Consider the following 16,867-nt stretch of genomic DNA (forward strand, 5'->3'; position numbering starts at 1 on the left):
AAGGCTGTAAATACAAGCAAATGGAAGTTAGTAAAATAATACATAACTGAGTCCTTTCAAGGTTTAATAGAGAGTGCAATTGGAATTCATAGAGGGAGAGTGGGAAGTCTGTAGTAATGTCTGTAGCAGCCATATAGTATTTTGTATTAGTGCTGAGTATTTATAGCGTTTAGAAATTATCTACAAATGACATAGCAGAGACCCACATTCGAATACTCACACTCCTCCGGCCACCCATTTGATGCCGATCCACCACAGAGTGAACATGGTGCAGTGATGATACACATGCAAGAAGGTCACTTGGTTGAACTTTTTTCTCAGAATGAAAAACACTGTGTCCAGGTATTCAATGCCTTTAGAGACAAAGTACCACCACAAGGCTGCTGCCACCTGTTTTAACAATATTAGAGAAAATATATTAGCCTACAACATCTCTGTATGGCCTAATCTGGTATGTGTAGTTATCTTTGAACCTCAGAGAAACTGGATATGTGTCAAGGTTGGTTAGCATTAGCATGGCTACGTCATGGAGCAATGAGAAGAAAGCTGACACAATGCAACAGGCTGTTCACAAACTACCCTGCTTTCTGATAACACGAAAAGGATCCCAAATTAAGTGGTTGTGATTAAAACTACTATGCAATGCCTTTCCAAATACTTTTCAATTGAAATGACAGGTGTAATCAACTGTATCAAACATATATTGACAGAAAAAACCCACCCTGACTTCATTAGGATCATCTGAGTAATTGACTGACTGACAGATATAACTGTATCCTGCGGCCCGTGCTGCCATAAACAACTGGAGATAAGAATAGACCACACATTAAGTTAGAACATAAATAATAACAAGCTATAGACCTATGGTATAATGAGCTACCTCTTTGAAGATGAAAAAGTTGAGGAAGACCATACTGAAGTTGTAGACGATTAGGGTTTTACGGAGCTGGAAAGGCTCTCTGTTTTTCATGTATTTTGGCCCGAGCCACAGGAAAAGCAGGTAGGAGATGCTGATGGCCAGTGTGGGCAGGGGGTTGTCCATCAAAGGCCATTTCTCCACACGCTTGTCTGTGGAGCAGATGTTCACATTAGTCACAGACTTTTACATCTTTGTATTATAGCACATCATAAGATGGTCTGTACAATCTACTTAAAGTGATTGGTAATATTAATCTATTTGTGTGCACCATTTGAACTAAGCTGTAAGGTATAGCCATAGAATTAGAAAGAAGAAACAGACTTACCTGCAATGGTCAATGTCCATTTGTAGAACTCTATTGTGTCATTGATTAAATGTGTTACAATCTCCATGTTGGGCAAAAACACCTGGAACAAAGAATAGGTTATGTTTTTAAGAGAGAACATTATCAACGTGCTACCATTTTAAGGACATTTTATAACTGTGAATTAACCTATTGTTGAGACCCGGCCGAAAACGGACTAAGTCAGTCAACAGAAGGAGCATATGAGTATAGGCGGCTGTGTGCGGCCCCATGAGGCCTGGTGGATGGGCTTAAGGCTTCATTGCGCACAAAGGCAGGGAGACCCGACTGCCAGAGCGCATGTGTCAGCAGATTTTTGACTCTAGCACGACCACTAGCAAACCTTTTAGATATCATACTGGCTGGGATTTCCTGGGGACCACTTGAATTAGGTTAACCCATATGGGTATCCACGTATTACGCATGGACGGCTGAGCAACGGCGTGCTATTTAATGATCCTAAAACATGTCCCCCTCCCCTCCCTGGTCCAGCTTGGAGCAGATCAAGCGCTGCTGCAGCATCTGCCATGGCCCCACATGCACTCATCCCTTTAACAGTACCATCACACCAAAAGACGTACCACTGATGAAGGATATAATGAGGAAATAATCAATTATTTTATATCGTCGAAAAACATGCATTTCAGTAAACATGGGAAATAGGCCTGTGAATTTCTGCGGTGCTCTCAAGGCCTCAACACCTCCATTACCAAATGTAATACTTAACCTTTAAATGGTTGCCTAAATAATTCATTAATATGGGTAAAACTACAAATATAAACATACAAAGCATCTACTATGAATCCCAATGCGTAACGCTGAGGGTGAAATGACGCTTAATTTTCATCCCAAGAAGATGCTCGCTGTCTTACCGTATCGCTGGTTTAAGAAATGTGTCTATGATGACATTCAGTGGAAGGTCAGTGCGCTATCTTGCCTTCTAACGAACTAAACGAATTTGTTTTTTGTCGGTCTAAATGGAAAAAACTGGCTTGCGGTGCGCATGAATGAAGAGACCGCTGTGTAGACGGTGATGGGCGAGCTTCTCGTCAGGGGAGCATCGCTTTCACTGCGCGTCTGCTCCAGCCAGCGCTCTTTGATCTGCCACGGATCCACCAACAAGTACACGCCTCGCAGCAAGTGCTTCTCCTTTTACCTGTCAAAATAAGTCTCTTCATGCGGCGCATCCTTGAAACAAATATGATACTTTCATTTGGGCCAGGAAATAGCCCAAACTGAGTAAACCTAAAAACATTTTGAACTGATTCAATGCCTATGTTTTTTATAGTCCCAGGCTGCATCATTTCCTAGACAAACTATAGATATTTCGCGGTTGCCCATTACATTTTGAGACAACATTTTTTCTACACCTAATGGAACAGGTCAAGTGTAATTCAATAATTTTCTTCAAGTCTCCGGATGCTGACCTTAAATGTGAATATCTAATCAGCTCATTTCCTATTTTCCTGTGTGTCTTTGTGCAGCTTTACGCGGTTTCTACGTCCTGTCGTTGCTTGTGGGATGAGAGGAGGATGCCAGGAGCATGCGCACAAAGGATGGCAGATGCAGCGGCGCAGATGGCAGCTTCGTTACTAACCAGCTGACGCTCCGAGCGTGGGTAAGGAAATGCGGTGTAAAACCTTCAGAGTAAGATATTCATCTTATCTCTTGTTCTCATTTGTAGTTATTTGAAAGCTGCATATCATCGGAAACACAAGTTATGTCAAAATACATAATTCATTGAGGGTTGATTGGTTCATGATCATCACGAGATAGATTTTCGCGTATCATGACTACTTTAATTATGAAGCATTGTACGGATATTTCTGCATGCGCTTTCCATCTTTGCACATAGCCCATTGCCTTCGTTGGTTCACCGGCTTCTTTTCTTTCTAAAAGGTTATCCATGATTAGTAAAACAGTGTAGACAAGCTGCAATCAACCAATGGAGGCGACATGGATGAAAAGACAACGACGCGTCTAGTTTGACTGTGATACATTTCGCTGTCGTGATGTGCCATAAAGAGGCCATAGTTATTTCCCTAAAGGAGAATGGATACGTTGACCAATGTTTCTTTCATAGGAGCGTTGTTTAAATAGCAAAGTCAAGGCAATCGATTCAAGTATGAAGATCTGGAGCACTGAGCACCAGTTCAGGTTGGTCGCTGTAGTTTTGAGAGGTTGGAAATAATCTACTTAATAGCTTATCTCTCATTAAAGTAGCCTAAACCAAATTTAGCTTAGTTGCTTCTGCATCTCTAAATGTGTAGACTATTTTCAAAATAGTTACTATTTTATTATTGATGTCTTTACGCAGTTATCCTTGGGAGACTGTTGTAAAAGCTGCAATGAGGAAGTACCCCAACCCAATGAACCCTAGTGTAATTGGCGTGGACGTGCTGGACCGTGGTCTGGACTCTAGGGGGCGCCTTCACAGCCACAGACTCCTCAGCACTGAGTGGGGTCTGCCCAGTATTGTACGAGCGGTCAGTATCCCATAAGCTTCACTTTCGTATGTGCGACCAGTGTTTCTTTTGTCAGAGACTCAAAAATCTATTAGAATTGTGATTATGAGAATAGTGTTCTATATTCTTTTTATTGGTTTTATGCATGAAGATTTTATTTGCTAATTTGTTTATTTAATGCGTCCAATGCCAATTAAAAAAAAATAAAAAATCTAATTTTGGTCATTCAAACAATATCTAACATTTTGTGTGTGTCAGTGCGAAACACCAAGATAGTTAACTCAGATGTACACTACACACTATATAAAAAGACATAAGCTTTTTTCCCTCACTGTCTAACATGAAATCAGACTAAACATTTCCTGTTTTAGGTGAGTTAGAATTACCAAAATGCTAAATGCCAGAATAATCAGAGGGATTTTTTTCACAGTCAGATGTTTACATACATTTCATTAGTATTTGGTACTATTGCCTTTAAACTGTATGACTTGGGTCAAACGTTTTGACTCTCCTTCCACAAGCTTATCACAATAATTGGCAAGAATTTGGCCCATTGCTCCTGACACAACTGGTGTAACTGAGCTGACGCCACTTTGTAACTAGTTTGGCAGTTTCCTTTGAGTCATTGTCTATTTGGAAGTCCCATTCGTGCTCAGGCTTTAACTTCCTGGCAGATGTCTGGAGATGCTGCTTCAGTATTTCCACATAATGTTCTTTCCTCATGATGCCATCTATTTTGTGAAGGGCACCAGTCCCTCCTGCAGCGAAACAACCCCACAACATGATGCTGCCACCCCTGTATTTCACAGTTGGGATGGTGTTCTCAGGCTTGCAAGTTTCCCCCTTTTTCCTTCAAATGCAACAATGCTCGTTATGGCCAAAAAGTTCAATTCAGCGAGCATCTTCACAAGGTCTGTTGCTTTTGTTCTTGGGTCGATATGAACATTACGGACCAAAGGATGTTCATCTCCGGGACACAGAACCTGTCTCCTTCCTGAGCTGGACATGGCTGGACATTTCCATTCCATTATACTTGCTTGAACAGATGAATGTGGCACTTTCAAGCATCTGGAAACTGCACCCAAGGATGAACCAGACTTGTCCAAGAGCACAATTCTCTATCTGATATCTTGGCTGATTTCTTTTGACTTTCCCTTGATTTTACACAAAGAAGCAGTGTGGTTTGGTTGTGACTTCAGATACATCCACCAGTGTGTCTCTAATTAACTCAAATAAACCAGAAACCTCCAAAAACTTGGCATCATCATCTGTGTTCTCCCAAATTGTTTAAATGCATAATAATCTTAGTGTAAACTTTTGACTTTGAAGGAAGTAATGAAAAAATGTCTAAATTCTTAATCCTAAATCCTTCTCTCTTTATTCTGGCATTTAGCTAATATTAATAATTTTGGTAATCCTAATTGACCTAAAACAGGAAAAGTTTAGTCTGATTTGTCAGACATTGCAAAAAAAAAAAAAAAAAAAAAAAAAAAAGTGTGTGTCTTACCTCTATGCTTAATCATGTAGATCCTTGGCACCAATCACACCCAGACATATGTCAAAGAACATTCCGTAGTCGACCCAGAGGAGAAAAAGATGGAGCTTTGTTCAACAAATGTAAGTGGAACTCACAAATACTCACAAATATAGCATCACCAGCATTATTTTCACTTAATACATTTGTATTTCCAGATTACATTGACCAACTTCATCTCAGTTGATGAAAGACTTGTCTACCACCCACACCCTGAAAACCCAGATGTGTAACTATTTGTTTATCACTTCTGTCTATGTAATAATAGTAATTGAGTGATAGTGGAGTAAACCCTTCATGATAATATTGATAATGTTCATATTATAATATTAATATATTTTTTTTTCCCTTGTCTCTTAGAACTGTCCTGACTCAAGAGGCCATCATCACAGTGAAGGGGGTTAGTTTAAGTAGTTATCTGGAGAGTATGATGGCCCGGAGGATGTCAGCCAACGCCAGAAAGGTGATTATGAAATATTTTCCTCAATTACCCTTTTTCAGCATTTTACTTGCATGTTCTACCTACGACTGCTGCACTTCAGTCTACTATATAATCTTGTATTTCTGTGTGTAATTCTGTAGGGTTGGGATGCAATTGAATGGATTATTCAAAACTCTGAAAGAGAAAAAGTACCTCTCTGATATTTACTAACCCTGGTAACTTTTCCTTTTCAATCTTTCTCTATTAAAATGTTAAGTTTATTATTTCCAAATCTATGTAGTTAACAAGCTCATGTGTTATCTTCAGCATGCCTAAGAGATATGATTTGTCTGTGTACAGGGTTACTGTCTGAGCTGGCTATATCTTAATGGAAGATGGATCATTTATACACAGGAAAGATGTCTGTGTAATCCCTGTCATCCAGATCTGATCCATAGTAAAAGCTAAAGTTAAATCTGTCAGCTGGACAAAAAGTTGTAGGAGTGAAGACATTTTGCTGCTCATCCAAGCCACTCCTTCAGTTCTGGTCAGATTGCTGGTGGGCACTGCCTTATATTTATCTGAAGGGAGGAGTTAACTACATTGAAACTGTAAACAGTTACTGTTTAGCTGTGAACTGAACCTACTTAGCATAACCATTCAGCCTAAATGACCCTACTGGCTAGCGCTGTTGTTTTCTTTGTTTCCTTTGTTTGTTTTAGGTCTGAGGATGGAGTTATAAAGAGGAGATACATGATAAAAGATGATGATTATGTATCTCCTTCAGTTTCAGTGTAGTTAGCTCTTCCCTATAAGGCAGTGTCCACCAGAAATCTGACCAGAACTGAAGAAGCGGCTTGGATGAGCAGCGAAACGTCCTACAACTTTTTATCCAGTTGACAGATTTAACTTTCGCTTTTACTACACTGGAAAGAGATGAATTAGCTTGGGCAAAGCTCAGTGAAATTACTTTCTGGCTTTAAAGGGTTGTAGCTTATTTTAAGTTTTCTGTATGTAATGGATTTCTGAACAACATAAAGAAAGTTAAAGTAAAATATGCAACAAACATCCTCAACTTCTATTTTGCAAAGCGCCTCTATAATATTAGACACTGGAGACTTTTTAAAATGGAGTTCAAATGCCAGTGTTGCACCTGGTGGTTATTTTGTGTTTTGAGAGGCATAAACTATAGATGACATGTTTGCATGGTAGTTTAAAGGAATACGAGGTACTTTTTGGTGGTTTATTATTATAGTAAATTGCAGTCACTTTAGATGGAAATAAGTGACAGAAAATAATAATGGGAATGTATATAGCATTGCCTTCTTCTGTCAATACAACAACACAAAGGCACAGTGCAAGTCCCATATCAGTGGACTAAGACCAGCACAGTTAAATGCATAGGAGTTTATATATATATATATATATATATATATATATATATATAAGTTAATCACATTTTACATGGCCTTAAAATGATGCCTGTGTACTTTTGTTTGACAGTTACTCATGCCTTTATCATCATTATGCTTCCAAGTGTTCAAACAAAAGACTACCTGTACTGTAGGTGCAATGATTTCATTCAATATGCACTGATACTACCATTTGTACTTGTTTTTGTTAAGTTAATAAATTGTATTTGAATAAGTTATGTGTATATTAAATTCTATCCCATTATAGAATTATTGCTTTGTGTGTGTTTAAATCTCTTTTTAACCACTATATTCATAATAGGTCTATGGGGGCATAGTACAACATTGCAGTTTATTTTTTGTCCACAAGGGCGTGTACTTGGCTTTGTCTTATGGTTGAATCTGACTTAAACAAGTAGAATAGTTAGTAATTAAGTTCATGTTATGTTGTTTATATTTCCATTTATTTAAAGTAACATAAATATTGAAATACATAGAACTATTTTCTTTCCTCAGAGTTTAGGTCCATAAAGGCCTACATACATAAACACAAAGTGCAAGTGGAACTACTCCCAACAAACAGGTAAACAACACAATGAACTGGGTAAAAACAAAACATGCATGTTTGTAAACACAAACTTTGGTACAAAATCCCAGTAATTATACTACTATTAAGTGTAAATCAGACTTGCTAATGTTAATGTAAAAATGAAAGTGTACCGATTAAAAATGTCATGACAAGGCACAGAACAGTTCAGGGCTGTAGTTGCTACTATAGTATCTACAATGTGCATTCAAAAGCCATTATCACATTGTACAAACACACAGTTCATAGAAAAATATAAAAGTGAAAAAGTTAATTACAAAATATATTTCAATATTAATATAATAGTATGACCACCTCCTTACATTCACTGACTCATTTAAAAATGTTTCTACCATAACCTTGTGCCAGCGCCATCCAAAATAATCTTGCACATGGTAACAAACATTTAACATCCCTTTGTAAGCTCAACACAAAAAGGTACTTTTTTGGTTTAAATAATCAAAAATCCAGGTTTCAAATTGTCAGAGTCTGTTAATCTAAAACTCAATTCTTTACAAACTGTACCTTTTTACCATGTTTTTTCCTCCTCATGCTTTCAGTGATAAACAACTTAAACTCACCAGACCTTTTCAAAAGAAGCCAAATTACATTCTCCCTCCTCACAATGTCAAAAATATACAAATGGAGGATTACTGTTAACAAAAACATGTACAGTTATCTACATTATGTACAACATACATCAGTATTTGTGGCATCAGAAGTTGAAAAGGTTGATAAAGTCTTGTGGAGAGAGTGCCACAGTGCAGTCCTCTGGGTTATTGGCTGTGCAGGGGTGGTTTGTGTCCTAAAAGATTAGAATTACCAATCAGATATTTATGCTGAACATAAAATGCTACAAAAAAAAAAAAAGAAGAATTCAAAAGCTTACCTTCCAGAAAAGGATGTGGCAGTGTGTACAGAAGTGCAAGGTATCGCTGTACTGCTCTCTGCGCGGGTAGCAGCGGCTCAGCTTAAAGTACATCTTCTTCCACTCCAGATGACCTTTGTCTGACAGTATCAAGCGCTTACGGATCTGAAGAAAAATACTGTGTTATTTGTCTTTGTAATCCACTTCAGAAAATAACTTAATTGATTTACAGGTTACACAAATATCTCAGTGATAGCTAAGTGTAAGGTTGACAAAAGTGTTCAGCACTGTGAATATGAATGTTGTGTACCTGTCTGTCTGTGAAGTGGTACTGGCAGAGTTTCTTCCAGAGCAACCGGTCTTCAGTCAACCGTCCCAGGTCTGGACACACCTGTCCCAAAATGACCAGGTCTCGCCCATCCGACAGACAGTCCATGATTTTGAGCTGCAGGCTATCAGGCAGGTCAGTGAGGGTCATACCGCCAGATGTGGGCTAAAGGCAGAGAGGAGGCTGTTAACGTCCACTTTAGTCACTTTTGTTTTGTTTGATGAGGAGGGTGCTTACTCTGTTGATCTGGATGTTGTCCAGCTGTTGCTGCCACTGCAGGATGTTTTCCATGCGGTGCACCCAAATGTTGATGTTCCCCACCAGGACCGACTTGCCCATGTCCTGCACCAAACTGCATAAGGACACATACAGGCTCTGCAGCAGCTCCTTTATGGGGCGCACATTCTGCTGATCATCCAGCACTGACAATAGAAATGAAACCTTTATTAGAGAAAATGATCAGCATGGCTCTTAAATATTTATGTAGATAAATATAATATTAAAGTAAGCTAAATATTTTGGAACAACTGTTATCCCGTAAAGGATTCATAATATTTGTCCTACAGGTTTCATAGCAGCACCTCCACCCCTAAAACTGTGTTTAACAGAGAGGACATTTAGTTTATACTTTAGCTTGTACGGAGGTCTGGTAACTGTCAGCTTTTTTCCAGCCTGCCACTAGAGCATAAAAATATGTTTTTTGAAGTCCCAAAGGACAAAAACACAGCAGACAAGTGGCATTTGTCAAGGTTTTTACAAAGAAAAAAAACTATACTTGAGCAGTTGAATGTACTTTAGCGCTGCCTGAAATATAAACCTTGTGACATATAACAAAGAAACCAAGAGGCCATCACTTGAGAAGACGAGGAGAGCTCACCTTTCTGCACCACTCTCTCCAAAATATTCATGTAGTTTTTCTGAGCGACTCCACTGAGCGAGGGGAGCTGGGACTTGGCGATAAGCTCCAGGAGCTGGAGGAGAGACAAAAAAGAAAGAAGCATAAATTTAAGACGTCTGCTGTGAAGACGCTCTGTTCCTCATTACTTAATGTTGATGGTGCTGCATTCCTCTGAAGTCACTGCAGTCCTAAACTTAACTGTCCTGGACAAATAATTTTACCTGGCCCAGCTTTCAAACCTAAACACTGTGGCTCCTGTTGTGTGTGATGTTTTAGAGAAGCTACTAGAAAGCTGCAGGCAGTTTTCTAGTAGCTTCTCTAAAACATCAACTGTCACCTTCACAACAGCGCTCCTCCTCATATGACTCTTCAGCCTGTTATGAGGTAGCAGTTGCTTTGACATCATGGAGAAACTCATGTACCTCCTTGCTCAACTCTAGACATGTGACCTCCATCACAACAGTGTAACTGAATAACAAGTGTTGCTTAGGATTTCACTTGTAAAAGCAAAATTGAAATTGACTACATAGGTAAAGCATGTTTGCAGTCATGCAAATCTGAGAGTCTATACAAGTCCTCAAATAATATGCGCTTTACTTTTCATACTTTCCAGTCTGGATCTAAAACCTAATCTCATGGCCTTCTTTTAGCAGCTTGTGGCATGTTCTTCTCTTTGTAGAGCAGCTGGGTAAAACACTGCATTTATGTATCTACTTTTAGCCCCTGCACTTCAAATTTTGACATGTGGGCCATTCTTTCCTATGTACAAACCACTTACCCACACCATACTAATATTAATAACGGGTTCTCAATTAATATTAATTTTCTATTAGTAATTCTGTATATTAAGCTCTACTCTGGAACAAGTCAATAAGTAGCTACTTAAGTGAAATTGAGTCACAGTCAAATGAGCCCTTAAATGCCATCAGACAAACCAGTGAAGAGCAGTGACCAAGGACACGGTGTCCAGACAGTCCACTAGTGTTACACTACCCTATTGTGCAGGAGGCTTACCACACAATAAACTTCACTTGTTAGTGAAGCCACCAGTAAAAGGTTCTTTAAAAAGTTAAACAGGATTGTAGTCACTCATCATGAAATTTGATAGTGAATGACGCAAAACCGTTGAGAATGTTTTTCATCTAAAAGGTACTGTCATTGTTTATAGGTCTGACCTGACAACCACAGGGTCCAGTTTCATAAGCCAGTGCACCTCACTGCACAGATGTTATACCCCCTACCCTGTAGCCCCTACCCCCTTGCTCACTCCTCCAGAGCGAGAAAACCTGACCACATGAAGACTCACATGGATGCACATGTGTAAGAGTCAGCTGCCTCTTCAGACTATTTGATGTTGCAGGTTTGTGAACATTATACCAAGAGCTGTTTATTCATGATGTCACTGCAAAGGGTAATGTTTTACTCATCATTTTAATCCAATTTCACTTCAGTTGCAAACTTGCTTCAATAATTGCTGATGAAAGGTAGGAACACCACATGACAGACTAACATCATGGTAAACACACCCTTCTCTCTGGCGCAGTATCATGACAAATGAGACATCCTCGTCTGCACAGTGTTGATAAGCCTCAATCACACGCCCTGCGTGTTTTAACCCTTCATCTACCAAAACCAAAACATCTGGGTTTAAAGGGACAAGTAAAAAGATGAAGACTTACTCTGACAATGTAATTAAATCTTCTGGTGTCCTTGATAGCGCTGCAGAAATCCAGCCGGTTGAAGGCTTCTCCCAGTGTGCAATATCCATGGCGCTGAAGAATTTAATTATCATGGTATTAGACTGCCATCCTCAAAAAGAGTATCTTGGTGTTTACATTAGCAAAGATGAAATTAAAAGTTGATGTGAAAGTAAACAAATGTTTTTGTTTTCTCTCACCTCTTTGGTACTTCCTTTATGAACGTAAATCCACTTATCCATGTGGAAATCTGTGGAAAATACAATGTTTATGTTAGAGGTAAGGCCTCACTGGTGCCCTATAAGCTGTCATAACACGTAATATGAATCATTGGAAAAGGAGACCTTGGATCATAATTTAATCAAATAGAAATCCTATATATTTGTAATATTTTTGTTATGTAACCTTTTAATCAGTCTTGAATTGTTAAATACAGAGTTTGCATTAGGCAGTGGATTAATCATTTTCAAAGACAGATCATCATAATAGATCAGGCAAACAGTGTGGCCTTTTCAGCTTGACTCACAGGGTACTTTGGTGTTGTTGTTCATTAGGTCCTTTTTCCTCTTCTTGGCAGACAGATCATAGTTGAGAGAGATGAGCAGGTTCTCCTTGTTGAAACACTCCTCCTCTTGTGATTTGCAAAAGCTGGAAAAACACATAATTCACATCACTAGAAGGTCTTTGTGCACAAGGCCTAACAAGGTCCCAACTCACTTCCAAGCAACTCACTCACCTTATCTCTCCTTTGGTCTAAAGTATACACATAAACCACTCTAAGAAGATAATTTTGGTATGCTTTGGGTAGCTTGGTGTCAGAGTGGCCATATTGTCATCATGTATTTTGATATGGCTTAGGGTTTGAGTGCTTTGTCCAAAGTTGTCAAACATTTACCACTAGTTTTGTTTCCTGTTGTGGTTTCTTCTGTTCAAGTCAAACGAAGGCTCTGTGTATCAGTGACTTAAGTTAATCCACTCACTTGTTGTGTGTGGTTATTAATAGCTTGGTGATTAGCCTGGAAAAAAAACATTCCCAGAAATAAAACAAAGGCAGTGGGGCTAATGTGATGGAAACTATATTAGACTACAGTCCTGTACTCTTCCTCTTTAGTAAGCTTTAGTAGACTTTTTTTAATATCTGCTGAACTTTAATGCATCTACACGTAATTATTATTCAACTAAAGCGATGTCATCAGCAGGAAAGCTTCACAAAGTGTTGATCAATGTTGTTACCAACCTCTGCACGGACAAATTGTTGTTTTTATCGTCTGCAGTGGTCTTTTTCCATCCCTCTTCAGTTTTCACCCAGCACTGACCCGGTGACCTCCAGTCCTGTCCAAGAAAAGGCATCCTCACTTTGGAGAGAAAACTTTAAATTGATGTTAAAAAGTCAGGCAATAAGTTGATTGAGTGTATCTTCTTGAAATGACTTTGTTTCTAGTCTTCTTTGTTGTCTAGTGTTGTCATTGCGCAGCTGCTTATATCCTCCGAAACCCAACCCGGAAATGCATAAGCTCCGCCCACTTTGGAAACTTCCCTGCAGCACGTGGCTTTGTTTATGTACCCGAGCGTTGCAAAACCAGTTGGACAGTCAAGCAAAGGTAAAATAACATCACAGGCGTTGAAATCTAATCATTTTACACGCATACAATGTTATATATGAGCATTGTTATGCGCATCTGCCGTCTTCAAGGGTCTTTTGTGCTTATTTGAAATTTAAGCCTATTACATAACCACGCACGGGCATACTGGGAAGGAGGAGGGGTAATCATACACACATGTACAGCATAGATACATTCTCTCGAAGCATGTGATGGGATGGAAACCACAGTTATTTGAGCATTTCAGCCAGAGAAACTCATGCAATAAGAAATAGCATAATGTTTTGAGCTGTCAGTTTTATGTTTTAAAGATAGGTCTAGCATAAACCATTGAGGTATTGTTTTGTAGCCTAGTCTGCATTGGAAAATCAGCTCTGTCACTAATGTGGATGAGAAGTCCCCTGATCCAAAGTCACTCTTGGTTTTAAAAATAGATGAAGTTGTCCTTTGTATTTCATTGCACTGTATTTATGTTTCAGTAATGTCAACTGCAAAGTGTGTAGTTAATGTGGGATTTTCTTTACATAATTGGCACTCAAATTAAATTCTTTGTTTGCAAATATACCCAAACAAAACTAACACATTTGATTTTCACATCCCACAGTTTGCTCTGTTAGTGTTGACAATGTTTTACTGAATGTTAACAGGCCACTGGGTCACCTCTTATCAGTTAAAGTACACACATAACAGAGATACAAGTACTCCAATGAGAAAATCACATTCATCTCACACTTGTGTATTGATCTGTCTTTTGCATAGAGTCATCAACGTGGGGGTAACTTGTGAAATCAATCAGGGGAATACAGTCAGTCGTGACCACTAGTAAAATGCTACAGGTGTCACTGTCTGTCCTGCATGACTTCTGGGGGTAACAAACAAACATGTCATCTACAGTACAACGCACATGGGTGGAAGTTAGAACCAGCACAAGTAAGTGGTTAGTAAGTGGTACTAGTTAGTATATGTAGTGATAAGTAGTAGTAGGAGGAGGAGGAGGAGAGAGTAGTAAAACATTGTACTTCACTATAGAGATATATATACTTGACAAAATATACTTACATGAAACTAGTAGTATCTTTGTTACAAATACAAGAATATTCCATCAGAAAATATGAGTGAACACAACATTTATATAAGACGGTAAGCAAAACTCTGGATCAGATTAAAGGTCCTGATAAATTAATCAAAACATACATTGCTGTTAATTTTGAATGAGTTTAAAGAAGAACCAGATAATTGAGAAAATGGTCTATTTTTTTACTTGCATCACTGTCAGTGTGGGTTTTTCTGTGGCTGTGCTGCTGAGCTAGCCAGTCAAGCATGGTCTGACTTACTGATGAAGTGTTGATGGTCGTCAGGCCCCTCTCAGCGTGTGGTGGTTTACAGTGTGTGCTTGAAATTTTAAATGAAAACAGCTACTGGATCTGTTGATTATTTGATTCTCCCCCAGTTTTTCTGTGTTACTTCAAAAACAATAGGTGAGGTTATTGTCTAAAGCAGTGTTTTAAAGACTTTGCATGCTGAATGTTGCACAGTAGTTGTTTGTATCAGATAGACCTGTGGTTTGGTGCACATTTGTATTCTATTTCCTCCTTTTGCTTCCCTCAACACATGTAAAGTGGCTAACAGAAAGGTCAGCATTCTATTTAGGGTTAGAATGATAGAAGTTGTTCTCTAACTAATATATTGCTAAAGAAAACATTGTGATAAAAGTTATTATTAAAGACCACGTTGTGCCACTCACACAATAACCCTTAAGCATGATAACTAATGTTAACTTTTTTTTCTAAATTATCTAGGGTTGTAGGCTTTTAGTCAATAGTTGTTTTTTTACTTGAACTCTCGAGCAGTTGTAATTTTGTGAGTGCAATTTGGGTCAGATACATAGAAATATGTCTTTAGTCACTACTAGCACACTGAAATGAATCATTGAGTCATGGATATGTTATTTTCTCACTTCTGCAAAGCTCAGAGTAAGAAGTTCTTCATTAGTTCTCCAAATATTGAATCTAAAAATATTATTTTGTGTCATTTATTGAACGATTAATGTAGAATTGTGACTGGCCTTAATGTCACCATATAATCAAACTGCTTAAACATTACAATTACATTGCATTTACTTGAATGACTATGAGCTATGATTATATGCATTTAGTTTTTTCACTTCACGAGATTGCAGATGCAGATTTAACTGCTGTAGTTTGGGCTCTATCATTTCTCTGAAGTTCTACTGTGCTTGTATGACCAGAATATTACACAGTAAACATCTATGTCTGTGTAATCCCTGAGTTGTCCAATAATCATCTGTGTATCTGTGGCCCTCCTTTCTTGAGGAAGCCCAGCTATCAACCTGCTATAACAGATATTAACGCTAGTCAGTAATTATTAATACTAATTTGACACCGTACAAATCTCTTCAGATACAACTATTTTTTCAAGGCCATTTTAACAGTTTGAAATTGTGACGTGAGCCGAATGTAGTAACCCTTCAGCTATTTTGAGATGAGACTATTGCGAAAAGCTGTTGTAACAGGTGCATCAGTGTTTTGATGCGTCACAAAAATATATGTGAAAGGTCACTCTGTAAATTTATATAATACTGTTTGTCAACAATAAATAATAGTGCCTGGATTGTAGAAATAGTATCCTTTGAATTATGTAAAAGCTATTAAGTAGCATCAAATGAGGAACTTACATTATTTCTTATAGTGTGTGAATTGAAAATTATATAGGGACACAGGAAATATAATATGCCCCCTTGGTTTAATTAGGATCATACTAATACTGGAAAAGTCCCAACAAGTGCTGGGTCACCCAGTTAAAAGTTTTAAAAAAGAACATCTGACTCACTGCTTAGAGGTAAATTTAGCGAAAAGGTGTTTTCTGTAACCTAACCAGCCCAAACCCATCTCCAGCATATATTTAAACATATACCAGATACTTGCAGCATCAACAGAGTTTCAGTCCTTTGTCTCTCTTTACCTTCTCCATGTTTTTGTTGTGATGTTGTGATTTACAAAGACAGCTGCTCTGTATGTTCTCTGAAAACTCAATCATAAACACACATGTACAAACCCACACCTGTTGCTGCTCCTCCTACACGATTTCATCACTGGTTCACATTCTCAGTTCCTAGGTCTCTCTAGAAGTGTCTCTAACAACTGACAGCCTGCGCAGCAACGGACCCAGCCTCACGTGGTGCTCCATTTGCTTCTTGTTTGTTTCTCAAAATAACGTCAGATCACCTATAGTTTTTCCAGCTCACTCCTCCCTCTGTCCCTTCCACTCTATTCGCTAACTCATGACCCAGTGACTTCTGAATTCAAAGAAAGGCACCTCATGTTGTTCCATGTGGTCGTATCATGTGTTCATCGTGTTCATGCTCATTGATCGTATTAAATAAATTTTTTTAGCATTGGTAGGCCATGCTTCTGGCTTTAAAGAACAGTTTAGATCAGAAATGTACAATGCAGAGAATATTACAATGTGAATAACCTTCATCATTTTTTTCTTTTTTTGTTTTGACTGTTGTGAGTAGTTGATGGAAAGGCTCTTTGTATAACCCTCCACCCGCTCGCATTATGGTGATTGATGATCCATCAAAAGAAAATGTGAACATACCAAATAAGTTTGTTAAGGACAATGTTGCATTGTTCTTGTTGGTTTTGTGTTTTTTCTTAAACTTTCAGAGAAGGATGTTGACATAGATTTACCTTTATGTTACCACTTTTGTACAAAGAGGAGATTGCAATAAATATTATTGCTCTATTTTCTAATGAGTTTTATTTTTTTGGC

At 38.3% G+C, this 16,867-nt stretch overlaps 3 protein-coding genes across 4 annotated transcripts; 1 reads left to right on the plus strand and 2 right to left on the minus strand.

Annotated features, from left to right (window-relative positions):
* Nucleotides 1-216: 216 nt before the first annotated feature.
* Nucleotides 217-1,318, minus strand: LOC117384198 (elongation of very long chain fatty acids protein 4-like). Its single transcript, XM_033981485.2, has 4 exons — nt 1,245-1,318; nt 881-1,068; nt 722-802; nt 217-390 (listed from the first exon to the last, which is right to left on the minus strand). Exons 1-4 carry the CDS (start codon nt 1,309-1,311, stop codon nt 217-219), a joined length of 510 nt encoding a protein of 169 aa, XP_033837376.1. The 5' UTR covers nt 1,312-1,318.
* Nucleotides 1,319-3,179: 1,861 nt separating this feature from the next.
* On the plus strand, nt 3,180-6,082 carry prelid3a (PRELI domain containing 3A). 2 transcript variants are annotated; one of them, XM_055228189.1, is made up of 7 exons: nt 3,180-3,419; nt 3,580-3,748; nt 5,255-5,344; nt 5,420-5,490; nt 5,622-5,724; nt 5,844-5,918; nt 6,043-6,082. In XM_055228189.1, the coding sequence occupies exons 1-6, from the start codon at nt 3,388-3,390 to the stop codon at nt 5,901-5,903; spliced, it is 525 nt and encodes a 174-aa protein (XP_055084164.1). In that variant the 5' UTR covers nt 3,180-3,387; the 3' UTR covers nt 5,904-5,918; nt 6,043-6,082. The 2 variants fall into 2 exon arrangements, with proteins under 2 accessions (XP_055084164.1, XP_033837095.1); XM_033981204.2 differs by lacking the exon at nt 6,043-6,082 and having other exon boundaries at nt 5,844-5,978.
* Nucleotides 6,083-7,536: 1,454 nt separating this feature from the next.
* fbxo32 (F-box protein 32) lies at nt 7,537-12,988 on the minus strand. The gene is made up of 9 exons (XM_033981263.2): nt 12,709-12,988; nt 11,998-12,119; nt 11,672-11,721; nt 11,454-11,546; nt 9,754-9,847; nt 9,114-9,298; nt 8,859-9,041; nt 8,570-8,713; nt 7,537-8,485 (listed from the first exon to the last, which is right to left on the minus strand). The coding sequence occupies exons 1-9, from the start codon at nt 12,819-12,821 to the stop codon at nt 8,396-8,398; spliced, it is 1,074 nt and encodes a 357-aa protein (XP_033837154.1). The 5' UTR covers nt 12,822-12,988; the 3' UTR covers nt 7,537-8,395.
* Nucleotides 12,989-16,867: the final 3,879 nt, after the last annotated feature.

Source organism: Periophthalmus magnuspinnatus, chromosome 16, assembly GCF_009829125.3.
Source record: "Periophthalmus magnuspinnatus isolate fPerMag1 chromosome 16, fPerMag1.2.pri, whole genome shotgun sequence".
In the NCBI taxonomy this organism is placed as follows: domain Eukaryota; kingdom Metazoa; phylum Chordata; class Actinopteri; order Gobiiformes; family Gobiidae; genus Periophthalmus; species Periophthalmus magnuspinnatus.

Coding starts and splice junctions, on each gene's coding strand:
- LOC117384198 (XM_033981485.2), bottom strand. CDS start 1,311: ATGGAGATTGTAACACATTTAATCAATGACACAATAGAGTTCTACAAA. Junction 1,069..1,244: donor ATGGACATTGACCATTGCAG/GTAAGTCTGTTT, acceptor TCTGCTCCACAG/ACAAGCGTGTGGAGAAATGG. Junction 391..721: donor ATGATCCTAATGAAGTCAGG/GTGGGTTTTTTC, acceptor TTGTTAAAACAG/GTGGCAGCAGCCTTGTGGTG.
- prelid3a (XM_055228189.1), top strand. CDS start 3,388: ATGAAGATCTGGAGCACTGAGCACCAGTTCAG. Junction 3,420..3,579: donor AGCACTGAGCACCAGTTCAG/GTTGGTCGCTGT, acceptor GTCTTTACGCAG/TTATCCTTGGGAGACTGTTG. Junction 5,725..5,843: donor TGTCAGCCAACGCCAGAAAG/GTGATTATGAAA, acceptor GTAATTCTGTAG/GGTTGGGATGCAATTGAATG.
- fbxo32 (XM_033981263.2), bottom strand. CDS start 12,821: ATGCCTTTTCTTGGACAGGACTGGAGGTCACCGGGTCAGTGCTGGGTG. Junction 12,120..12,708: donor AACAATTTGTCCGTGCAGAG/GTTGGTAACAAC, acceptor GTGTTTTTCCAG/CTTTTGCAAATCACAAGAGG. Junction 9,848..11,453: donor GATTTAATTACATTGTCAGA/GTAAGTCTTCAT, acceptor TCTCTCCTCCAG/CTCCTGGAGCTTATCGCCAA.